The sequence below is a fragment of the Pleuronectes platessa genome, chromosome 21, assembly GCF_947347685.1.
Source record: "Pleuronectes platessa chromosome 21, fPlePla1.1, whole genome shotgun sequence".
Classification (NCBI taxonomy): Eukaryota; Metazoa; Chordata; class Actinopteri; order Pleuronectiformes; family Pleuronectidae; genus Pleuronectes; species Pleuronectes platessa.
In genome coordinates, this window is record NC_070646.1 from 12821485 (window position 1) to 12839221 (window position 17737).

Sequence of the window (17737 nt, forward strand, 5' to 3'; positions counted from 1 at the left end):
GGTTCACCTCCTCACGTGGTCTGTTTGTTTGCTAGTAAACACTATTACAAAATACATAACACACTGTGGGTTTCATTCGTTCCTTTATGTCAACACCTCTGAAAAGCAAACGCTATAAATACAATAAATGACATGCAAAGTTTACAGTGAAAGTTTGTTTTATAACTCAATAAATAAATAAATTCATTACAAAAACATGACATTAAAATGGTTGGAACTGGAACTGGGCTGAGACCTGCATCTCCTCCTGTCACTCTTTGGCATCAGCGACTCCTCCAGCGGTGATGGCAAACGTGGCCTCGTTCTCAGGCATGTCAGGACTGCAGCAAATCACAGGAGAGAGGAAGAGTTCAATTCAGACTCAAAGGTTTTCATTGATCAAATTATAGAACATTTTGGGATTTCTTTGCTTGTTTTCGATCTTTGGAAATTTTACAGTGTCTATAAAAAACATGTTCTGCAATACATCCCATTATCTCACCAAAGTGGGGTTTATTATCTAATCTTATTTCTACATGTGCAGATATGTTGTTGAAGAGGTTTGAAATATTAGTTTAGGACTATTAAATGGTGGAAATATGGTATTTTGAAATTATGGGCATCAGCTAAAAATGTCTGCAGCCACAGCGTAATTAATTAGCAAAGAGCAGAGCCTGCATCTACTTGACAAACTACTACTATTTATTCCTCCACCAAGGAGATTTTGTTTTCACCCCTGTTTGTTAGTCTGTTTGTTGGCAGGATTACGCACGAAGCACTGAAAGGATTTCCACAAAACTTGGTGGAAGGATATTGGCCAAAATAACCCACAATAGGACCCACAAAAACAATGTCAGACCATGGTAGATACACTTTCAGGACATCTGCTGAACAATTTGGAAAAACATCCGATAGGCAGAAGACCATGTTTTGACCTCAGATCTGTTTCACAGCACCTGCCATTACTAATCTTCTATTAAGAGAGAACAATTTGGAAAATATCTAATACTACGATTCGCTGAATTAAAATTAGTTATAACAAATATACTGAAAATATTATCAATATTAGAAGTTACATCAATTGAAATGCCACAACACCCTGTCCTAAATTGAGAAAAAACAACAATACATTATAATATTTTTTCACACAATAAGAATTCCACTAAATCTGTTAACTACCTGTCAAATATTTTGGCAATCCTCATCTCTCCGCGTCCCTTTCTCAAGCTGATCCGCGTGGTGGAGGCGTGGGCCAGGATGTGTCCACCGATTGGCTTCTTGGGATCAGCTTGAAACCTTAAAAAGGGAAGAATTTAAAATGTTGTCAACAATTTGTTCAAAACAATTTAGAGTAGAATGAGTTAATTTGCCATGTCTTACGTCATTCCTGCTCCAGGATCAGCTGTCATTTGGTTGGTGAGGAACACAGCTACATTGTACTCTAAGGTAAACATATAGGAAAGCCCTTAAAATTATTCATGCGTGGTTAGAATCCTAAATTTATCATTACTATAAGTGGCATGACTTTTATACTATATTCATATTTGAATCTGTATGTAGTTAAGTGGTTGTGGTTGTGACATGTCAAGAGCACTCTCTCACACCTTCAGAGATTTTCTGCAGCCTGGAGAGCATCTGCGCTAGTTTCTGCTGCCGCTCAGCCAGTTCTCCTCGACCAGAGAAATCTACTCTGAACAGAGCCATAATGGAGTCGATGATCTGGCATCAAGGAGAAAAAGAAAAAAGGAGACTTACAGGCTGGAAGTCAGGAAGGAATTCTACTTTTAGAATCTGATCTGCCTGATCTTTAACACTTTCCCACATTCCCTTGAAAACGAAACAACAAAGTTTATTCTGAATCTCCAACCACTGCAGTGAGTAAAACCAAAGGAATGACGAATATGTGACAACATTCTTTACAGTTTACTCACCAACAGTTTAAACAATCCTCCCTCCTCGTGGAACTTGGCTGCAACAAAGTCCAACAACTCCATCTGGTGTTCACCTGAGGAGAGAACTCAAAAACTTGACACAAAAACGAGTGACGCAGCAAAATATTACAACCTCACCAGGAGATAGTTCAACAGAAACTGCTTTTGCACACCACAGATGTGGTGTAAATGTTGTGTACTGTATGTTCGCACTTGTGTAGGCTCGAGCATAAAGCACATTGTCCAGCACAGCATCGTGGTCCACGTTAAACCTGTCGGCGATGTCTTTCAGTCTGTCTGGACGACTGAAACCACACAAGTGCAAGTCAAGGACAATGTCCATAAGTGAAAGCATGGTTACATTGTTACACGCACTAAAGAAATATATATTCAAGAAATAAAAAACATTTTCATATGTAATTGTATGTTTTTTTCTGAGATTCAGTAAATTTGAAAATAAACCATCATCCACAATAATTGCAAAGTGTGGTATGGTTTCTCAGTACCTTTGTTAGTATCAGTGGAAATTCAGTTTCACAGAACTGCACATCCACAAACCACTTCCCATGAAACCAACAACGGTTTTATTAGACACTTATAACACTTGACATGAAACGTTGACTGATGGTTAAGAGCTCGGTTAGTGGCAGGAAGTTTTGTGAAGTGCTGCTATGGCTACTTAACTTCTGCCAAAGTTTGCTCTGTTGCATCTTGTCGACCTGTTCCTGTGTCCTGATGGCTTTATGTTAAGGTCATGTACTATTTAGGTTTGCAATGAGAGTAATGGCCTTAGAATTGAGTTCAGAGAAGTTGTGTGAGGGAAGACCTACTCTTTTGGCAGCAGTATGGGTTATAGGTGTAAGTTTTGTCTGATTTGTGACAGAGAGCATATGTAATAAACAGGTGGAGCAGTAAACCTGGATGGGTTGGATGATGCTGTTGTCAAAAAGAGGGAGAAGATGGAGGGGAGACATAGACCCCTTTAAGTTAGTGGATAATCTGGCTCCTGTTTTGTTTGTTGTTTGAAGCTGAGTTTGTGGTCTAGTGTGAGTCTGAGGCATTTGCAGCGGTCAACTGCTTCATTTTTGTGAGGATACAAGGTGTGCTCTGTGTCGATGAAGATGACTTTCCCGCCTGAGTAGGAATCCTCGCCTGGCAGCTGAGCAGTGACTGGAGAAACACACCACAGATTCTGTTTTATGAATTTTTATAATTTGTACAGTGTTGTGTAATTATGCACTTGGGAGCAGACATTTTAAAAAGAGATCATTACGCACCACAAAGTGTGTGAGACAGCTGGGTTTTCCCTGTGCGGAACTCTGTATGATGAAATTATGTTAAGCGTTTTGAGCCAAATGCTGCAAAGTGAGGGATAATTATAATTATACACAGTATATTCAACAGTAACAAATTAATCTCCTCACCTCCAAAAGCCTCTGTGAGAGCCATGCTCTCTATACCTCCACCAAGAAGCTTACTGCAAAGAGAACAGATATATTTAGATTTGATTCAGTTTCTTTTTAAAGATTTAAAAAAGGAGAAACTAGCTTTTAATTTTATATCACACTGTCAAGAGTATCTTATACAGTAAAACAAAAATTCCCAAAACATTGTGTCTGTGCTTCTGCTTAAGTCAAATAATTTGCACTTTAATATCTATAATGTGACAATATTTTGTGTCACTCTAAGAAACTGGAATATAACTAGTAATGTAGATTAACAAACTTAGCACTGATGTCCCGTTGCTAGAGAAAGGCCACGTTATCAGTGTACTATAATGCAGCCCCTGGGACACAAATGAGACATTTTTAAAGTCTTATCGACCACTCACAGCCCTTTAGAGTATAAGTCCCATTCACCCATTTATACAGCGCTACCATATGCAGTGCTTTTTCTACCAGATGGTATTCACACAATGTTGGCACAACTTTCAGGGGACGTTTTGGGTTCAATATCTTGTCCAAGGAAACTTAGGAATGCAGACTGGAGCTCACACCAGCAAAATTACGGGAATTGGTCCACACTCTCTATCTCCAGAGCCACACCAACCCGAATGGTATATTATTTGTGAAGGCATGATATACAATTTGTTAGTGTAAATCCTACAGTCTAATAGGAGAAACTCTTAACTCAAACTCCTGGCTCCCAGTCGTGATGTTGAACACCTGCTTCCTCTTGGCACTGTACTCAAAGGCCGTCTGGAAACCAACACTCTGTAGTGTTAAGAGAATCTTGTCACGTATAAAATGTGTTGAGGTTTTATTTATCTCTTTATCTTCCGGGTTGTAGAATCCACACTGGAAAATCCAGTCTCACCAGCATTTTCCCTGCAGCCTCCTTGATTTTTTCCACTTTTGCCTCCGACAGGCCCTTGATGTTGCACAGAGCCTTGCGCGTCGTCATCTGGATCCCCTTCACAGTGCAGATACCCACTGACTTCAGCTTTTTGATGTCTGCCACATTCTGTGGTCAAACGAGGGGCAAGGACAGAGAGAGTTGCTGACTGAGACAAATGACAAAGGATCTGATGAGTGTGTTTAGGTGCTGCTGTCGACTCACAATCCCGTGTTTCTGTAGGACGTCAAGGTCTTGGAAGAACGTCACCTGTTGAGAGAAAAACAAAATCAAGATGAGGTAAGTGTCGAGGTTTATATATGGCATTTGCTTCTGTCTTAGCCTTTTCAGTCAATATATGATATCGACTCTGTTCACATTGTCTGTATTCATTATACTTGTTTGATGACTGATTAAAAACTCAATCAATTAATCAATCGATATCTGGACCTGATTTCAGCTCTTTTCAGACAGATCGTAATCAACACTTACCGCAACTTATTCATATTAGTAATACCGTTCTAGCTTCTATTTGTGGACGGCCATTGCTAGTTAGCGAATACCAGCTAATTAAAAAAATAAGCTAGCTGCATCTTACCTCCTCATCCTGGAAACCGGTGTCATCGTCAACAACCTGATCCTCTGCAGACTTCATGTTCACTACTGTGGCTTAAAGGTTAAAGATAAAGTGTGTTTTACCCGATTGAGTAACTGTGGCAGAGATATTTCAAACAGTTAGCATTAGCAGTATTAGCTTACCTTCCCTAACCTTTGAAAGTTAGCTAATTTAAAAGTTAGCACCTGGCTTCTGTATTTCAGCAGCTCACAAAATAAATACGATAAATGTTAATACTAAAAGTATTAACATTCAACAATATCTAGTTGGAACATGTGAGCTGGCAAACAACAGTAATAATAGAAGTAAAACGGTTAGCTTAGCTGCTCTTTACTTTCCTGTTGCACCTGGCGGGAAACTCTTACTCAAGACGCATTCATGTGCAGCAGGAAATTAAGGAACGAATGAGACATAAATGTTACTTTCAAAACCCGGCCGTAAAGTCGTACTTTTTGGCTCTAATTGAACATATAAAACACCATAAAAATGATTGATAACAGGATAAAAAATACATTCATTTTAGAATATAGGACAAGGTGGAGAATACCCCTCGTATATTTGAAGCTCTTAGCTACCAGTAGGAGGTGTTAGATGCCACCAGTCAAAGTTAGGGACATACGTTCAGCTGTGCACATTAGCATCATCAAGTATTTTGGCCTTGTAATCAACGATTCAGGTCGAACCTGAGGGTACGCTGAGGCTAAAGGTAAATCTGACTGGCTTCTATGATAGTTCCATGACATCTATGTGTACCAATCAGTAGCTCAGACATCATTATCGCTAGGCCTCTTTTAGGCTAAACGCTGTCCCATTTTAGAACATATGACAAGATAGAGAATATATCTTGTACGCTCTACTGCACTAATTAATGCCTACAACCAGTTGATGCTATCAGATGTAGGTGACCACCAGGGGATGTTAAGGACATATCTTCCGCTGTGTAAAAAATGTATATATATATTTGCTAGTTACAAATCATTTTGTTTTGTGGAGAAGAAATCTTTCACATCTCCCAATCATTATATCACAAAATGTCTAAAATGTGATTGCTGACTTTACAGGTCTGGCCTTATATTAAAAAAAAAAAATCATGATTCTGCCTGGGCAGGACTACATTTATGAGCCAATGCACAATCAAGATGCTGGAAGAAGACAGGGATTTCCACTTGATTTGGTGTTTTTATTCCCACAGTCATGTTGAACACAAAACAGACATGTGTTTGCTTCTTGAAGGACAGTATGTTACAGAATGAAAATTGTCATATGAATGGGAACAGAGAAAAGTACATAACATCTCTCTAAGGGAAATATTGAGACATTTAGCATCAAAGTTTGTCCACAGACTAATGAAACATACCCCCGTTTTAAATGCCGACATATTATTTATTTTTTTCAACACTAGTGCTGGAGAGGGACAGAACAATTTTTCAATCGTTGATCAGAAAACCAGAGAAATGTAAGAACTCTTAGTTCTCTGAGTAGTTTAAAGTGATACATTTTGACATATGTGATATGTACGGTCAGAATGACCACATAGTAAAGATTATCACTTAGCATGTAAAATGTCAAAAGGCCATTCTGCCGACCACATTCCTATCAATTAATATGGTCTGCTCCACCTGTCAATATTCATCAAACCTGCCTGTCAGGTTATTGAAAATTATTCTCCTAATACAAATGGATGCAGAAAACACATGACAATGGACAGAAGTGCCAACAAACGTAAATTAATGTTCTTCAGACTGCAGACACCGACACATACAATTGGTAACCTCAAGATTTTTTTTCCTCTCATTTTATCCCTCTATAACTGCCTTCCTTTACATTATTTATGCTGAAATAACAGTTTATTTAAAAAAAAGAAAATAGAAGCGGTGCTTCAGGAAATCAGTCTCTGCATGATGTTGGAGTAAGGAGAGACAGCGAGAGAAGTGTCAGAGATGCTTTACATGCTCCCGCTCCTCCTCCGATCCATTAGCCAATCCAAAACTTTACTGCAGTTCTTTACTCTTCTCCATGGTCTCTCTGTCTCTCCTTGTGAACGACCCTGCTGTGTGGCTAGCAGCAGATGTCAGGCTTATGTTGGTCCTTCCTGGCCCACCTCACATCTTGCCAGGTGCAGGCGGCATCATGCCGGGCATCCCTCCAGACATCCCAGTGTTGGGTCCTAGAAGGATCTAGAAGGCAAAGAGGTTGTTGGTTTTCATTTGCGGTGAACTTTCATGACAAAACCTCTTTAAAATACTTGGTTTTTGTGGTTGTTCCGCTAACATGGTCATAGTGAGATATTAAACTTCTAGTGAAGTACATTCGCAGTTCCGCTATAATGCCTGCAACGTTTTTCTCAGCTGTTGCTTTACACGTATGCACACAAACACTCACCTGTCTCTGCTGCTGTAACTGCTGCTGCTCCAGCTGTAGTCTTTCCGTCTCAAACACCACAGGCAACACCAGGATCATAAAGGAAGTGGTGCCCATCCAGAGCGCAGAGCGGGAAAAACTGAAACAGATCAACAACCCCATTAGCTTCAAGAAATTACATTTCACTGAAAAGTATCAATCCCTCAGGTTTAACATAGCTAAATAAATCTGTTGAACTTTAGTCAACTAGATGGGATCAAGGATGCAGAGACACGACCAGTGGCTGTTGGAACAGGGAAGGCAAGCAGGCAATTCCAAAAGGGGTCCTGAGCTGAGAGGGGGCCCCTGAGAACACCTTTAAATTCTATGATCAGCTCTGTAGCGGACACACAATAGTCCGACCCTAACAAGGCCCCATGTTGCTATCTTTCTATTAAAAGCTTCAAAACTTTAGATAATATGTTGAAGGCTATTATGTAAAAATGCATACTATGATTATGATATCCCTGGGATTATGCTTCTCTTTTTACCTGGGGAGGTCGTTTTAGTTCTGTGTAGAGCCCCCCAGCTCACTTTTACCCCAAAGTCCCCTGAAACGCTCCTGAAAGTTGCATTTAATCTCTTGATCACATGATCCAGTCTGAAAGCCTACACACACACACACACACACACACACACCAGGCACTGATAGACTGGGAGGAAAAACACTTGGGAGACCAACCTGTAAAACTGCTTGGCCAGTGAGACGGAGCACTGGGCCGACACCTCGGCAGCTGAACGCACCGTGTCTGGAAACATCTCCGTCAGGCCCCACAGCCTCTCCACCAGGGTCTCATCAAACTGAGGAAAAAACAGACGTGAAATGTTACTATTGACAGACTTCAGTAGGGAATTGAACTGCTGCTTTGGAGGAAGTGTATGTGGTGATTAAATGACTTAAAAGCTCTGGTCAAAGGGGTCTAAACTGAGACTGGAAATATGTAGGTGCTTCAATCCCTGTGCATTTGTAGAATGGTGATTGAAGTTCTATTACATTTTTCTGAAAGAGTGAACTAAAGCAAATACTGCCTCGTAGATAGTTACTAACAAAACATGCTTTTATCAACTTTGTGAATTAGTTCTCTCCTGGTTGGATAAAGCTGATGTTACCACAGTGAGAAATTCTCTGTCTACAACCGAGACAAACAACCTCATGGAGAAATAAACTGCAGATTATATGAATGAGGACTTATCGCTGCTTGGATTGTGCTTAGAGCTCACCACAGGGCAAAGCCAGAGCAGACACTTCAGGTAGCTAAGACAGTTAGCCTGGGTGCAGCCATGCTAGCTAGCCGAATTTAGCAGAGACAAGGACAGATCGGACACAGCATTTTCAATTGGACCCTCATTCACAGTCCTGAAGCACCAATGAGTGACTAGACACTTACGTCTTCATCTTCATCGTCGTCGATCTCGTTCTCGGGGGGTCGGATCGACACCGGGCCCGCATCTGGGGACAGCTCTTCGATTGTGGGCATGTCTCCTCCTGGCTCCGCTCCTCTCTTCCTCTTATGCCGGGGCGACGGTAGGATTTAGTGTAATTTACTTCCGATCACTTGCTGCCGCCTTTCAATTAAGCTAATGCTAAGAGGCGTGCATCGGGTCCACCAACGACGGTCTGAGGTCACACAGTCGGGAAAACGTGAGGCTTGTCCGGGTGGAGTGACGCAAGCAGGGGCAGGGGTCGGTTTGTACTTCACCCAAAAATGTACAGCCCCCTCTGCCGTCGAGACTGTCTTATAGCAGCCTGTAAAAATGTCATTGAGAAGTAGTAATTTTATGTAAAAGTAATGCAATGTATCTTATGTGATAAAGTAATGATTTAGTAATGCTGTATTTTAACTCCCTAAAATCCATTGTAAGATAGATCCAACATTTTGCTGAGAAAAGATTTCATTTAAGCTTAACGAAAGTACAGAGACAGTTCCATTCTTCCAAAAGTGTGACATGTTTAGGTATTTTTCACAGACGACATTTTGACGTGTCACTGTGGAACCATTGATTATATATAGATAGATAGATAGATGGATAGATAGATGGATAGATTAATAGATTAATAGATTAATAGATTAATAGATTAATAGATTGATAGAAGCATTGTTAGATCACTAATAATATAGTCATAACACTGACAAACCATAATATTGCATCAATAAAGAATTGGAACATTACATTACCTTGCATTACTTTTAAACAATTACATTGTAACACCAGTAATAAGCAATTCTGGCTTAAATGCTGTATTTGGATATGCTTGACCTGAAAAGATTTCCCAATGTCTTGTCACAAAAGGGAGCCAGGTGACAGCCAAAAAATACAAGTCAATTTAAATGTTTACCAGCTGCAAAAGGCCCTTAACAAAGCGTTGAATGGTCTTTCTTCAAAACATCTACAGTGTTGATCAGCTTTCTGAAATGTTAACAAATGCTCTCCCCAATGGGTTTTCTGTTATCTCTGCTTTTATGCCTTAATACTTCACCTTTAACTTAGCTCTGCTACACATACCATAGTGGGGATTTAATACATTTATCCAAATAGATTTATTTAAAAAAAAGAGGCGAGTCTGTGGGACGGTCTTGAAGATGGAACTGAAACCATGTAATAAACAGTTTTAAAAGGTTTAAAAATAAAAATAAATACAGTTATAAATATGAGATACTATTCTAGGTTTGGCTTTCAGGTGTTGGTCATAGACGAAATACATCTGAATTGAGTACATTTAAATTAAAGTTTTGTGCAGTCATTACTATTTGGACCGTGTGTATAAGTTTGGATCAAGTTCTGTCTGCCTGTCTTTATATATATATCGTTTTTTCTATCTGGGCTAAATTCTTATTTTGTTTAGGTCAGCATTTATGACACGTGTGTAAACTCTGCGTGTTCGGAGGGGGTGTGAGGGTTATGTGTTATTTACTTCGAAGTCTGCTGACATGACAAACTGCGTCAGTGTCAGAGCGGGGTTGCTCCTATTTTTGACAGCATGATTGATATTTTTCCAAGTTTTTGTTGTTGGGAACAGTGATGGGAGGAGGAGGAGACGGAGGAGGAGGAAGAGGATGAGAGAGGAGGAGGAGGAGGTGGGCTGCTCATGGAAAAGTTCTGGGATTCAGGGATTCCTTGTTTACATCCTCCCGGAGTACGCCGCGGGGGCGGGGTTTGACTCCGCCCTCATTCTTTCGACCTGACGTCATTGTCGCTCGGTTGTTTTTTATGAATGAAAGAATCCAACCTCAGAGAGCAGCGGAGTAATTCCGGGAAAAGGCGGACTGACATTTTGTCGCCAGAGAAGCTTCGACACGGCAGGTAAACCTCGTTCCTTTCATTTAAACACCGACGATATGGAGGCATGTAGCCGGAGCTCGTGTGTCACCGCGGGGTAGTGGAAGTCTGGTGTCCGCCGGGGACTCGCAGACCAACCAAGGACGACTGAGCAGGCAGCTGTCTGCTCTAATCTCCTTTAGCTCGCTAGGCACCGCTGATGCTAGCTGCTAACATTACTAGCATGTTTCGCATGATGCGGCTAATCTGGCTCCGTTCCTCGCATTTAACCCTCAACATTAGCAACCGCTGACAGCCACATGCGCTCTGTACTTCCTTATCCAACTGTGCGCCTCAAAGCTATTTAAAAGGATTATTTAAAGTCCTGCTAAAATGGATGTCGTGGGCACTCGTGATGGCTGTTTACTATAGCAGCAGCGGCGGTAGCGGCGCCTTCACCCCGAGCTGTCCAGCTCCTCTCCCTATAAGGACAAGGCTGGGTTGTGGATGTAGTTAGATGGTCAAACACACTTTCCACGAGTAGTCTGGTGGCCGTTTGTGGTCCGGTCCTTTGAGACGATCCCGAACGGACATGTGTTTGACTGCATAAACCTTGTTTGTTGTAGCCTAGAGCCGCGTTCACTTGTTGCGTTCCGCTTTGATCGCGTTTCTTAATCGGCACAGTGTCCCGTAAAGTGTGATTCATAGCGATCGAAGAGGTTAAAATGATATATGTTGTCTTTATGTAAACATAGACAAGTGGTCAGGGCTGTTTCCAGACCTTTTTTGTGTGTGTGTGTTGGGGGGGGGGCTGGCCGTCTCAGTCTTAGCGGAGCTGAGTGAGCGGTTTATTGCTGAATCACCCTGACTTAACGAAACGGCCGTGGCTTCGGTTCCAGCCGGAGTGGAGTCCACCGCCGGGCTCTGGTCGCTCCGACCACCGAGGTTCCTGCAAATCCTCCAGGTCCCACGCATTCCGGGAAATGGGTTGTTTTTGTCAGCGAACTGCAGACCATTATGACCAGTGTCTTATTCGCCTGAGGTGGATCACCTCGTCGTATACAGTGTTCAACAGCAGTGTTATGATTTGACTTTACTTATTATAGAATTTGTATGAAAACACAGTCTCTATTTTCAGTCTTCATAAAATAGTTGTTTATACTACAAATCCTTGGTGTATATGAAGACTTAAACAGCCAAAGAAATGCTGAACTTCAGTAACTCACTAAAACTAGTGATGTTATGTGTGCGCTTACCTAATATTAAGTCCATAGCTTTCCCTAATTGGCCCTAAAAGACAAGTTGAAGATTGAGGACATTTGACCCATTTACAAGTTCAAAGACAACTGTGCTCTTTCAAAACTGTGACTTGTTTATACATTTTTGACATGTCACTTGAGGAAAACCATTGTCAATAATGACAATTTATAGAAAGGATATAATGTATCTTTTGTTAGAATGTTAAAGGAGCATTGTTAAATCGTTAGTAATATAGTCATTGCACTAACAAAGCAAAACATTGTACTAAGGTATTGGAACATTATTACATTGTTAGAAGTGTAATAGTGGCATTTACCCTATTACTATCTAACAGCTGAACTTTATTAATGTCTTGGAATTATTAAAATCTCCTTAACTATGATCATTTATTTGATAATATTTTATTTAATATTAAAGTTGCGAAATTAAAGAGAAGAAAAAAAACCTTGTACAGGAATTGCAGGCCTCGTGTGACGTCGCAGCTCATTTTTACTCTCGGAGTTCAGCCGGGGTTCAAGGGGGTTTGTATTCATAACTGACCTTGAACCCCCCCCCCCCCCCCCCCCCTTCTCATTAAAACAAAACTCAACTAAATCTGACTTAACTCACATGACTCCCGTTTGGTTCCTCCCCCCTTCACGTCTACTTGGGAGTGTTTTTTCTCTGGAAGTGCTGGAGTCAGCAGAACAATCTAAGTGTTGTCTTTTACATATGTGGGTCACTGTGGCCACACACACTTTGATCTGACAGCCATAAACAAAAAGGTCACTGAGGAAGACTTTCCCTTTAGCAAGTCAACTCAGGTGACAACAGACGAAATGGATGTCAAATATAAATACCTAACTTAACTTCAAATGGATCCTGACTCCAATCCTCTTTTATCAGGGGTATAAATGTGTTAAACTTTAATATATCTCAATGAAAAAGCAGACAGAAATCCAACCCAGCCTGCGAACGTAACACTTTATTGCCTAAAGTCATAGACTTCAAGTTCTAACATCACAACAACAACAGATTTTCCCACGAGTTTCTTTGAAAACAAACAGCACATCCCGTTCTTTATAAATGTAATTGTTGAAAGGTTTACAGGAGTTACGAGGCCAAAACGAGATGTCAAAGATCACATATATGCTCTGGAAGCTGCAAATGACTGTAATCATGAGGCGGTGAAATTTAGCTGCAGCATTACCTCGTCTAGATCGGCCTGTTCCTCAAAGAAAAGTGATAGTTGGCTCACTAAGCTGCCAAAAGCTCAACAGTAACACAGGGCTGTATTTTTGCCACGCTACGTATATGTGGTATCACAAGTTTTGTCGTCAAGTTTTTTCTTACTCTCTCCTCCACTCTCTGTAGGCGACAGTGTGACAAAACAAAAGCCCACCCACTCTTAATATTGCGAAAGCAAACAGAGTAACCTTAATGAAAAGCCCAGTGGGGAAAACACCCTGGGGCTTGATAAAGTCAAGGTTGAACTTGTTGGTCTCGATTGAATATTAACGGGAAGAGATATTTTAGCCATTCAGCTGAAACAACCTCAGGCTGAAGTGCAGAGTCATTTCTATCAACACTGTAGTGATCCGAGCTCCACAGCTGAGGGGGAAGAAAAAAGGAAAAACAGATCTAGTTGGCCCGCGTCGAGGTTGGACTTTAATCCCACATAACAACATTTGTGAGCTGACCTTAAGAGGAGTGCAGGAAGTCCCAGCGTGGCGTGTGCTAACTGCTCAATGAGAGAGAAATTTCCTAATAGAGTAGTGTTAAGGCGGAACCGACTCAAACACACACTGTTACTGCTGCTGGTTGGAAGAAGAATCACCCAGGTCCACCTTTAAATGCTCTTGTTAATTTGTTACATCTGATTTAGTCTCCCTTCAGGTTCAGTAAATATGATGATTGGACACGTTTAACACGCTGAGCACAGTCGATTTCCTACAAAAATAGTTGCCTGCTCTTGTTTGGACTTTTCCCACAATGAGAGCTTTGAACGGTTGGTGCTGTGTTGACAAGAGGAAGTGCAAAGGGAATTGGTTAGGGCACCTGCTTTGTGCAACCGAAGGACGGACTCATGGTAACTTCCTCCTCGGCATTTCAACCAACAGAAAAACGGCATGTCGCTTACAAAACCTCCTCTTTTCTTTCATATCGAGCCACAGAGTTTAATGAGAGAGCTCGTTTGCAGAAGCATGACCGATTTGTGGGTTCTCCTTTTCTTTATCGTGCATGACTGGCTGTCTTGTGAGCGGATGGTAAATGTCAGGCCCGATACGGACCAAAGCAGCATGATGTCCTGAGTCACATGGGGTAACATACCTTTTTTTTGTGTCTATGTGTGTGTGTCCTGTTTCTGTGCTTCCAGAGTGTCTGTATCTGTGTTGACTGGTGCTTGGGGGGTAAAAGCTGAAGACATTTGGATCATGACGACAGAAAGAAACAGCAAAGCCCTGAAGGTAACACACAGCCAGAAAAAATACTCTCTTTTATTATTTTGAGGAGAATGAGTCATGTTTATAGCCTTGGGCTATTTTTATGAGAGGGAAAATGGCAATGTTGGAAAGAGGTTTGACTCTCCTCCCAGTTCAGTTGCTCTTTAATGTCATTTGTTGATGTCTTTTGCTCCTCCATCCCTTTTCCTCAACACTTCATCCAACTGCATCTTTTCTCTTCTTCTGTCCTCCATCGCTTCCCTTCAGGTGAAGCAGGAATGTGGCGAGAATGTGCCCGTCCTCTCAGACAGTGAGCTCATGTCCCTCACGGTACGGGAGCTGAACCTCCACCTGCGCGGCATGTCCCGCGAGGAGATCCAGAAGCTGAAGCAGCGGCGCCGCACCTTAAAGAACCGGGGGTACGCCGCCAGTTGCCGGGTCAAACGGGTTTCCCAGCGCGAGGCCCTGGAGCAGCAGAAAATGGAGCTCCAGAGGGAGGTGGATAGACTCGGCGCAGAGAACGCCGGCATGAGGAAAGAGCTGGAGGGCCTCGGCGCGCGCCTGGCCGCTCTCCAGAGATTTGCCAGGGGTCTGGAGGCCGGCGGGGGCAACCTGCTGGCCACGGCGCCGCGTCTCAACACCGCCTCCGTCATCACCATCGTCAAGAGTCCACCACAGCCTCAGGCACAGAGAGAACACGAGCCGTCCTAGAAGGAGCTGCTGGGACCAGACTTGGGGAGGGATGCACAACCTGCAATGCAAACACACATTCATACACACACACCCGCAGGCATACATGTACTATACACATGCTAAAGAATAGGAAGACAAATAGGAAAATTAGCAGGAATATACTAAATCCTTGTGTGCGTCGAGCCCCGTTCACATGACGACGGGCGTCACTCAGCCGTGTGTGTGACACGGCGCCGACAGTGCGGCGTGTGACATCATCGCAACGACAACAGCTACGTTTCATTTTCTAAAGCAACAGCTGAGAATTCATCCAGGACAAGTGGAGGTGTCCTCTACTTCATGCTATTTTTTTATAATGCTATAGCTTAGCCCGACTGAAATTTACTCAAGTGGGTTTGTTGAGAAACCCAAGAGCTCAGTTATGTTCAGAACAACGCAGCATGTGCATTGTGAGCGAGGCGTCGGGCACAGGCGTGTGCAGAATCCTCACAACTCGAAACAGTCGACTGACTAAACTCACTGGACTGAAGCCGGAACAGAGTTACTGTACATCTCCCACCACTCAACGAATCCAGTCCACGCCAGTGCTCCCTGAACGTGCTGCCGAACGACCAGCTTCAGCCTCTCCCCTGTTTTCAGTTTATGGCACCTGACCAACAAGCAAAAAAAGAAACGCCAGGGTGGAGCTGACGTATGCCATGCGCTGCTTCCTCTAGCTTGACAAACGTCTGCATTCCTGGTACAGTTGTAGTCTGAAGCTAGCTAGTGTTTCCTCATAAGCAGGCCAGGGTCATGTGTTGCTGTTAGCATGTAAGAGAATGTTTCACTGTATGAATCACTTAGTCATTAACGCAGAATTTCTCAACTTCAGCGTCACTTGATATCCAGGCAGGGGCAACGGGGGATTCCCCAGACTCCACACTCGCATTCTGACATTTCCTTCATTCTTTCAAAAAAAACAAAAAAAAAAACACAGCAGTATGCTACCTAACAGCTCCCGTAGCAATGAGGCCACGAGGATTTTGGAATCAAATAGTTTTTACACACTCCAGAAAACAGGTTGAGAATCGCTGTGTTCATGAATTCAAAACGGTTCATTAAGTGAAATGTCTTAGTTTTGGGTTTTTCAGTCTCCCTTCCTGTTCTGGCCCTTGGTTCGAGGAGAAAGTTCCGTACGACTTGTGTACACATTTCCCACATTACTGCAGTGCCTTCAGTGTATGTCGGAGTTATAATAATGGAAACCTAAGAGAGAGAAGGTTGAAAGACTGTAATCGCTCCTTCTTACCTGTTCATGATCACACATTTCCTTTTTTTTCTCTTTACAATTCCTCCTTTAAACCACCCCACTACTCGTTTCACGATCCCCTAATTTTGATACACTTTGCTGCGGCTTCCCTCCTTTTTCTATATCTGCTAGACTCCCAACAACAGATGTTGGTCATTTTGCCAAAAACGTGTCAAAGCGGAGTCGCATCTGGTCGGTATTACACACTCACAAACGATGCAAATCCTCTGCAAACATTCCCGGTTTTGTGTTCTTATTTGTAATGTTTGTATGTGCCGTTGAGAGACGAAAATGTTGAGTGACATTTATCAGAGATATATTCTATATTTTATTTGTATTTAAAGGTAGATATTATTAAAAAGACAAGCTAACGAGTGCTGTGATGTTCTGTTTTCGGACGTACTTATGACTAGTCTGGGGATATTCTCATGTCTAATAATTGTGTTGTGTGGCGACGGTGATTACTTTGCGAAAATGTTAATTATTAGCTCAGTAGAAGTATGCTCAAAGCCAATGGCCATATTGCTGTATGATTTATTTTTGTGTGTGTGTTTTTTGCCATGTTTGTACTGGCGTGTCATAGTGGATTCTTGGAGGGATATTATTTTTCTATGATGGTTTATATGTTATTTGTGTGAGGAAAAAATTAAGGTCACTTCTGAATTGGCCAGGGTGGGCAGAAACCCGGGATGTCGGGTGGGAGGGCGCGGAGAGAGAAAGATGGCGAAGGGGAGGAGACGAGAGAGGGCGGAGCTGTTGTTGGCTGATGGAGAAAGAAAGTAGAATGAAGGAAAAAGGCGGGCTGGGAAAGGAAGGCGGTGAGAGGTGGCGTTTGATTCACTTGAAACCCTCGGTCGGTCGTCGGCCTGTTTGAGTCGAGTGGAGCTCAAACAGGCCTGGATCTCATAGAGTCTAGGCCACTGAATAGTGCTAGCAATATCGTTTCTAAGCAGGCATTGCAACACATTAGACTGTGTTGACAAATAACTCCTTTAAGATATGAGGCATATATTTAGCTATATGAATATCAGTGTGGCAAAGCATTTATTCTCAATATTTTAATGTCTCACATCTGTCAACTTGTGCTGGATGTTTTGTAATACTTGCAAAACAAAAATGGTCTTTGTATTTATTACCTGTATTTTTTCTATTGTGAAAATTTAAGTACATTGTCTATTTTAAATATTAATTATAATAAATGTTGTACATATTGTACATAAAATGGTGCGTTTGTGACTGTCAGCTGCCGAATGAAAGAGGGACCTGCATGATGTGTTGCACAATGTGTGACTCCTGATAAAAGATAAAAGAAGATAAAACTCAAGGTTAGAGTGTAAACAAATGGTTTTGATCGAGGATGAATTGTAGCTAAAGACTTAACAACTGAGTTAATAGCTTAATGACAAAGACAAATTATTTCCTCCTATCTTTTTTTAACGAAATAAATCAGACGGTAAAGTCCTTATCTCAATATTGACCATACATGTCCTGCTTGAATCTGCTGACTCAGGTACACGAGGGTTCATGTTTACTTGAGCCTCGGCTGCCAAATCCC

The 17737-nt window shown here is 41.9% G+C and overlaps 3 protein-coding genes across 5 annotated transcripts; 1 reads left to right on the forward strand and 2 right to left on the reverse strand.

The window, feature by feature from the left end:
• Positions 1-83: 83 nt before the first annotated feature.
• dmc1 (DNA meiotic recombinase 1) lies at positions 84-4899 on the reverse strand. The gene is made up of 13 exons (XM_053414095.1): positions 4843-4899; positions 4470-4514; positions 4227-4373; positions 4041-4123; positions 3335-3387; positions 3188-3229; positions 3008-3080; positions 2124-2215; positions 1911-1984; positions 1584-1698; positions 1360-1420; positions 1159-1275; positions 84-320 (listed from the first exon to the last, which is right to left on the reverse strand). Exons 1-13 carry the CDS (start codon positions 4897-4899, stop codon positions 251-253), a joined length of 1029 nt encoding a protein of 342 aa, XP_053270070.1. The 3' UTR covers positions 84-250.
• Positions 4900-6019: 1120 nt separating this feature from the next.
• Positions 6020-8943, reverse strand: tomm22 (translocase of outer mitochondrial membrane 22 homolog (yeast)). Its single transcript, XM_053414099.1, has 4 exons — positions 8649-8943; positions 7943-8061; positions 7243-7360; positions 6020-7037 (listed from the first exon to the last, which is right to left on the reverse strand). The coding sequence occupies exons 1-4, from the start codon at positions 8736-8738 to the stop codon at positions 6963-6965; spliced, it is 402 nt and encodes a 133-aa protein (XP_053270074.1). The 5' UTR covers positions 8739-8943; the 3' UTR covers positions 6020-6962.
• A 1290-nt stretch (positions 8944-10233) lies between these two features.
• On the forward strand, positions 10234-17407 carry maff (v-maf avian musculoaponeurotic fibrosarcoma oncogene homolog F). Of its 3 annotated transcripts, none has more exons than XM_053414096.1 (3): positions 10234-10563; positions 14135-14225; positions 14469-17407. In XM_053414096.1, exons 1-3 carry the CDS (start codon positions 10475-10477, stop codon positions 14910-14912), a joined length of 624 nt encoding a protein of 207 aa, XP_053270071.1. In that variant the 5' UTR covers positions 10234-10474; the 3' UTR covers positions 14913-17407. The 3 variants fall into 3 exon arrangements, with proteins under 3 accessions (XP_053270071.1, XP_053270072.1, XP_053270073.1); XM_053414097.1 differs by lacking the exon at positions 10234-10563 and adding an exon at positions 12361-13846; XM_053414098.1 differs by lacking the exon at positions 10234-10563 and adding an exon at positions 13857-14024.
• The last annotated feature ends 330 nt before the right edge of the window (positions 17408-17737 follow it).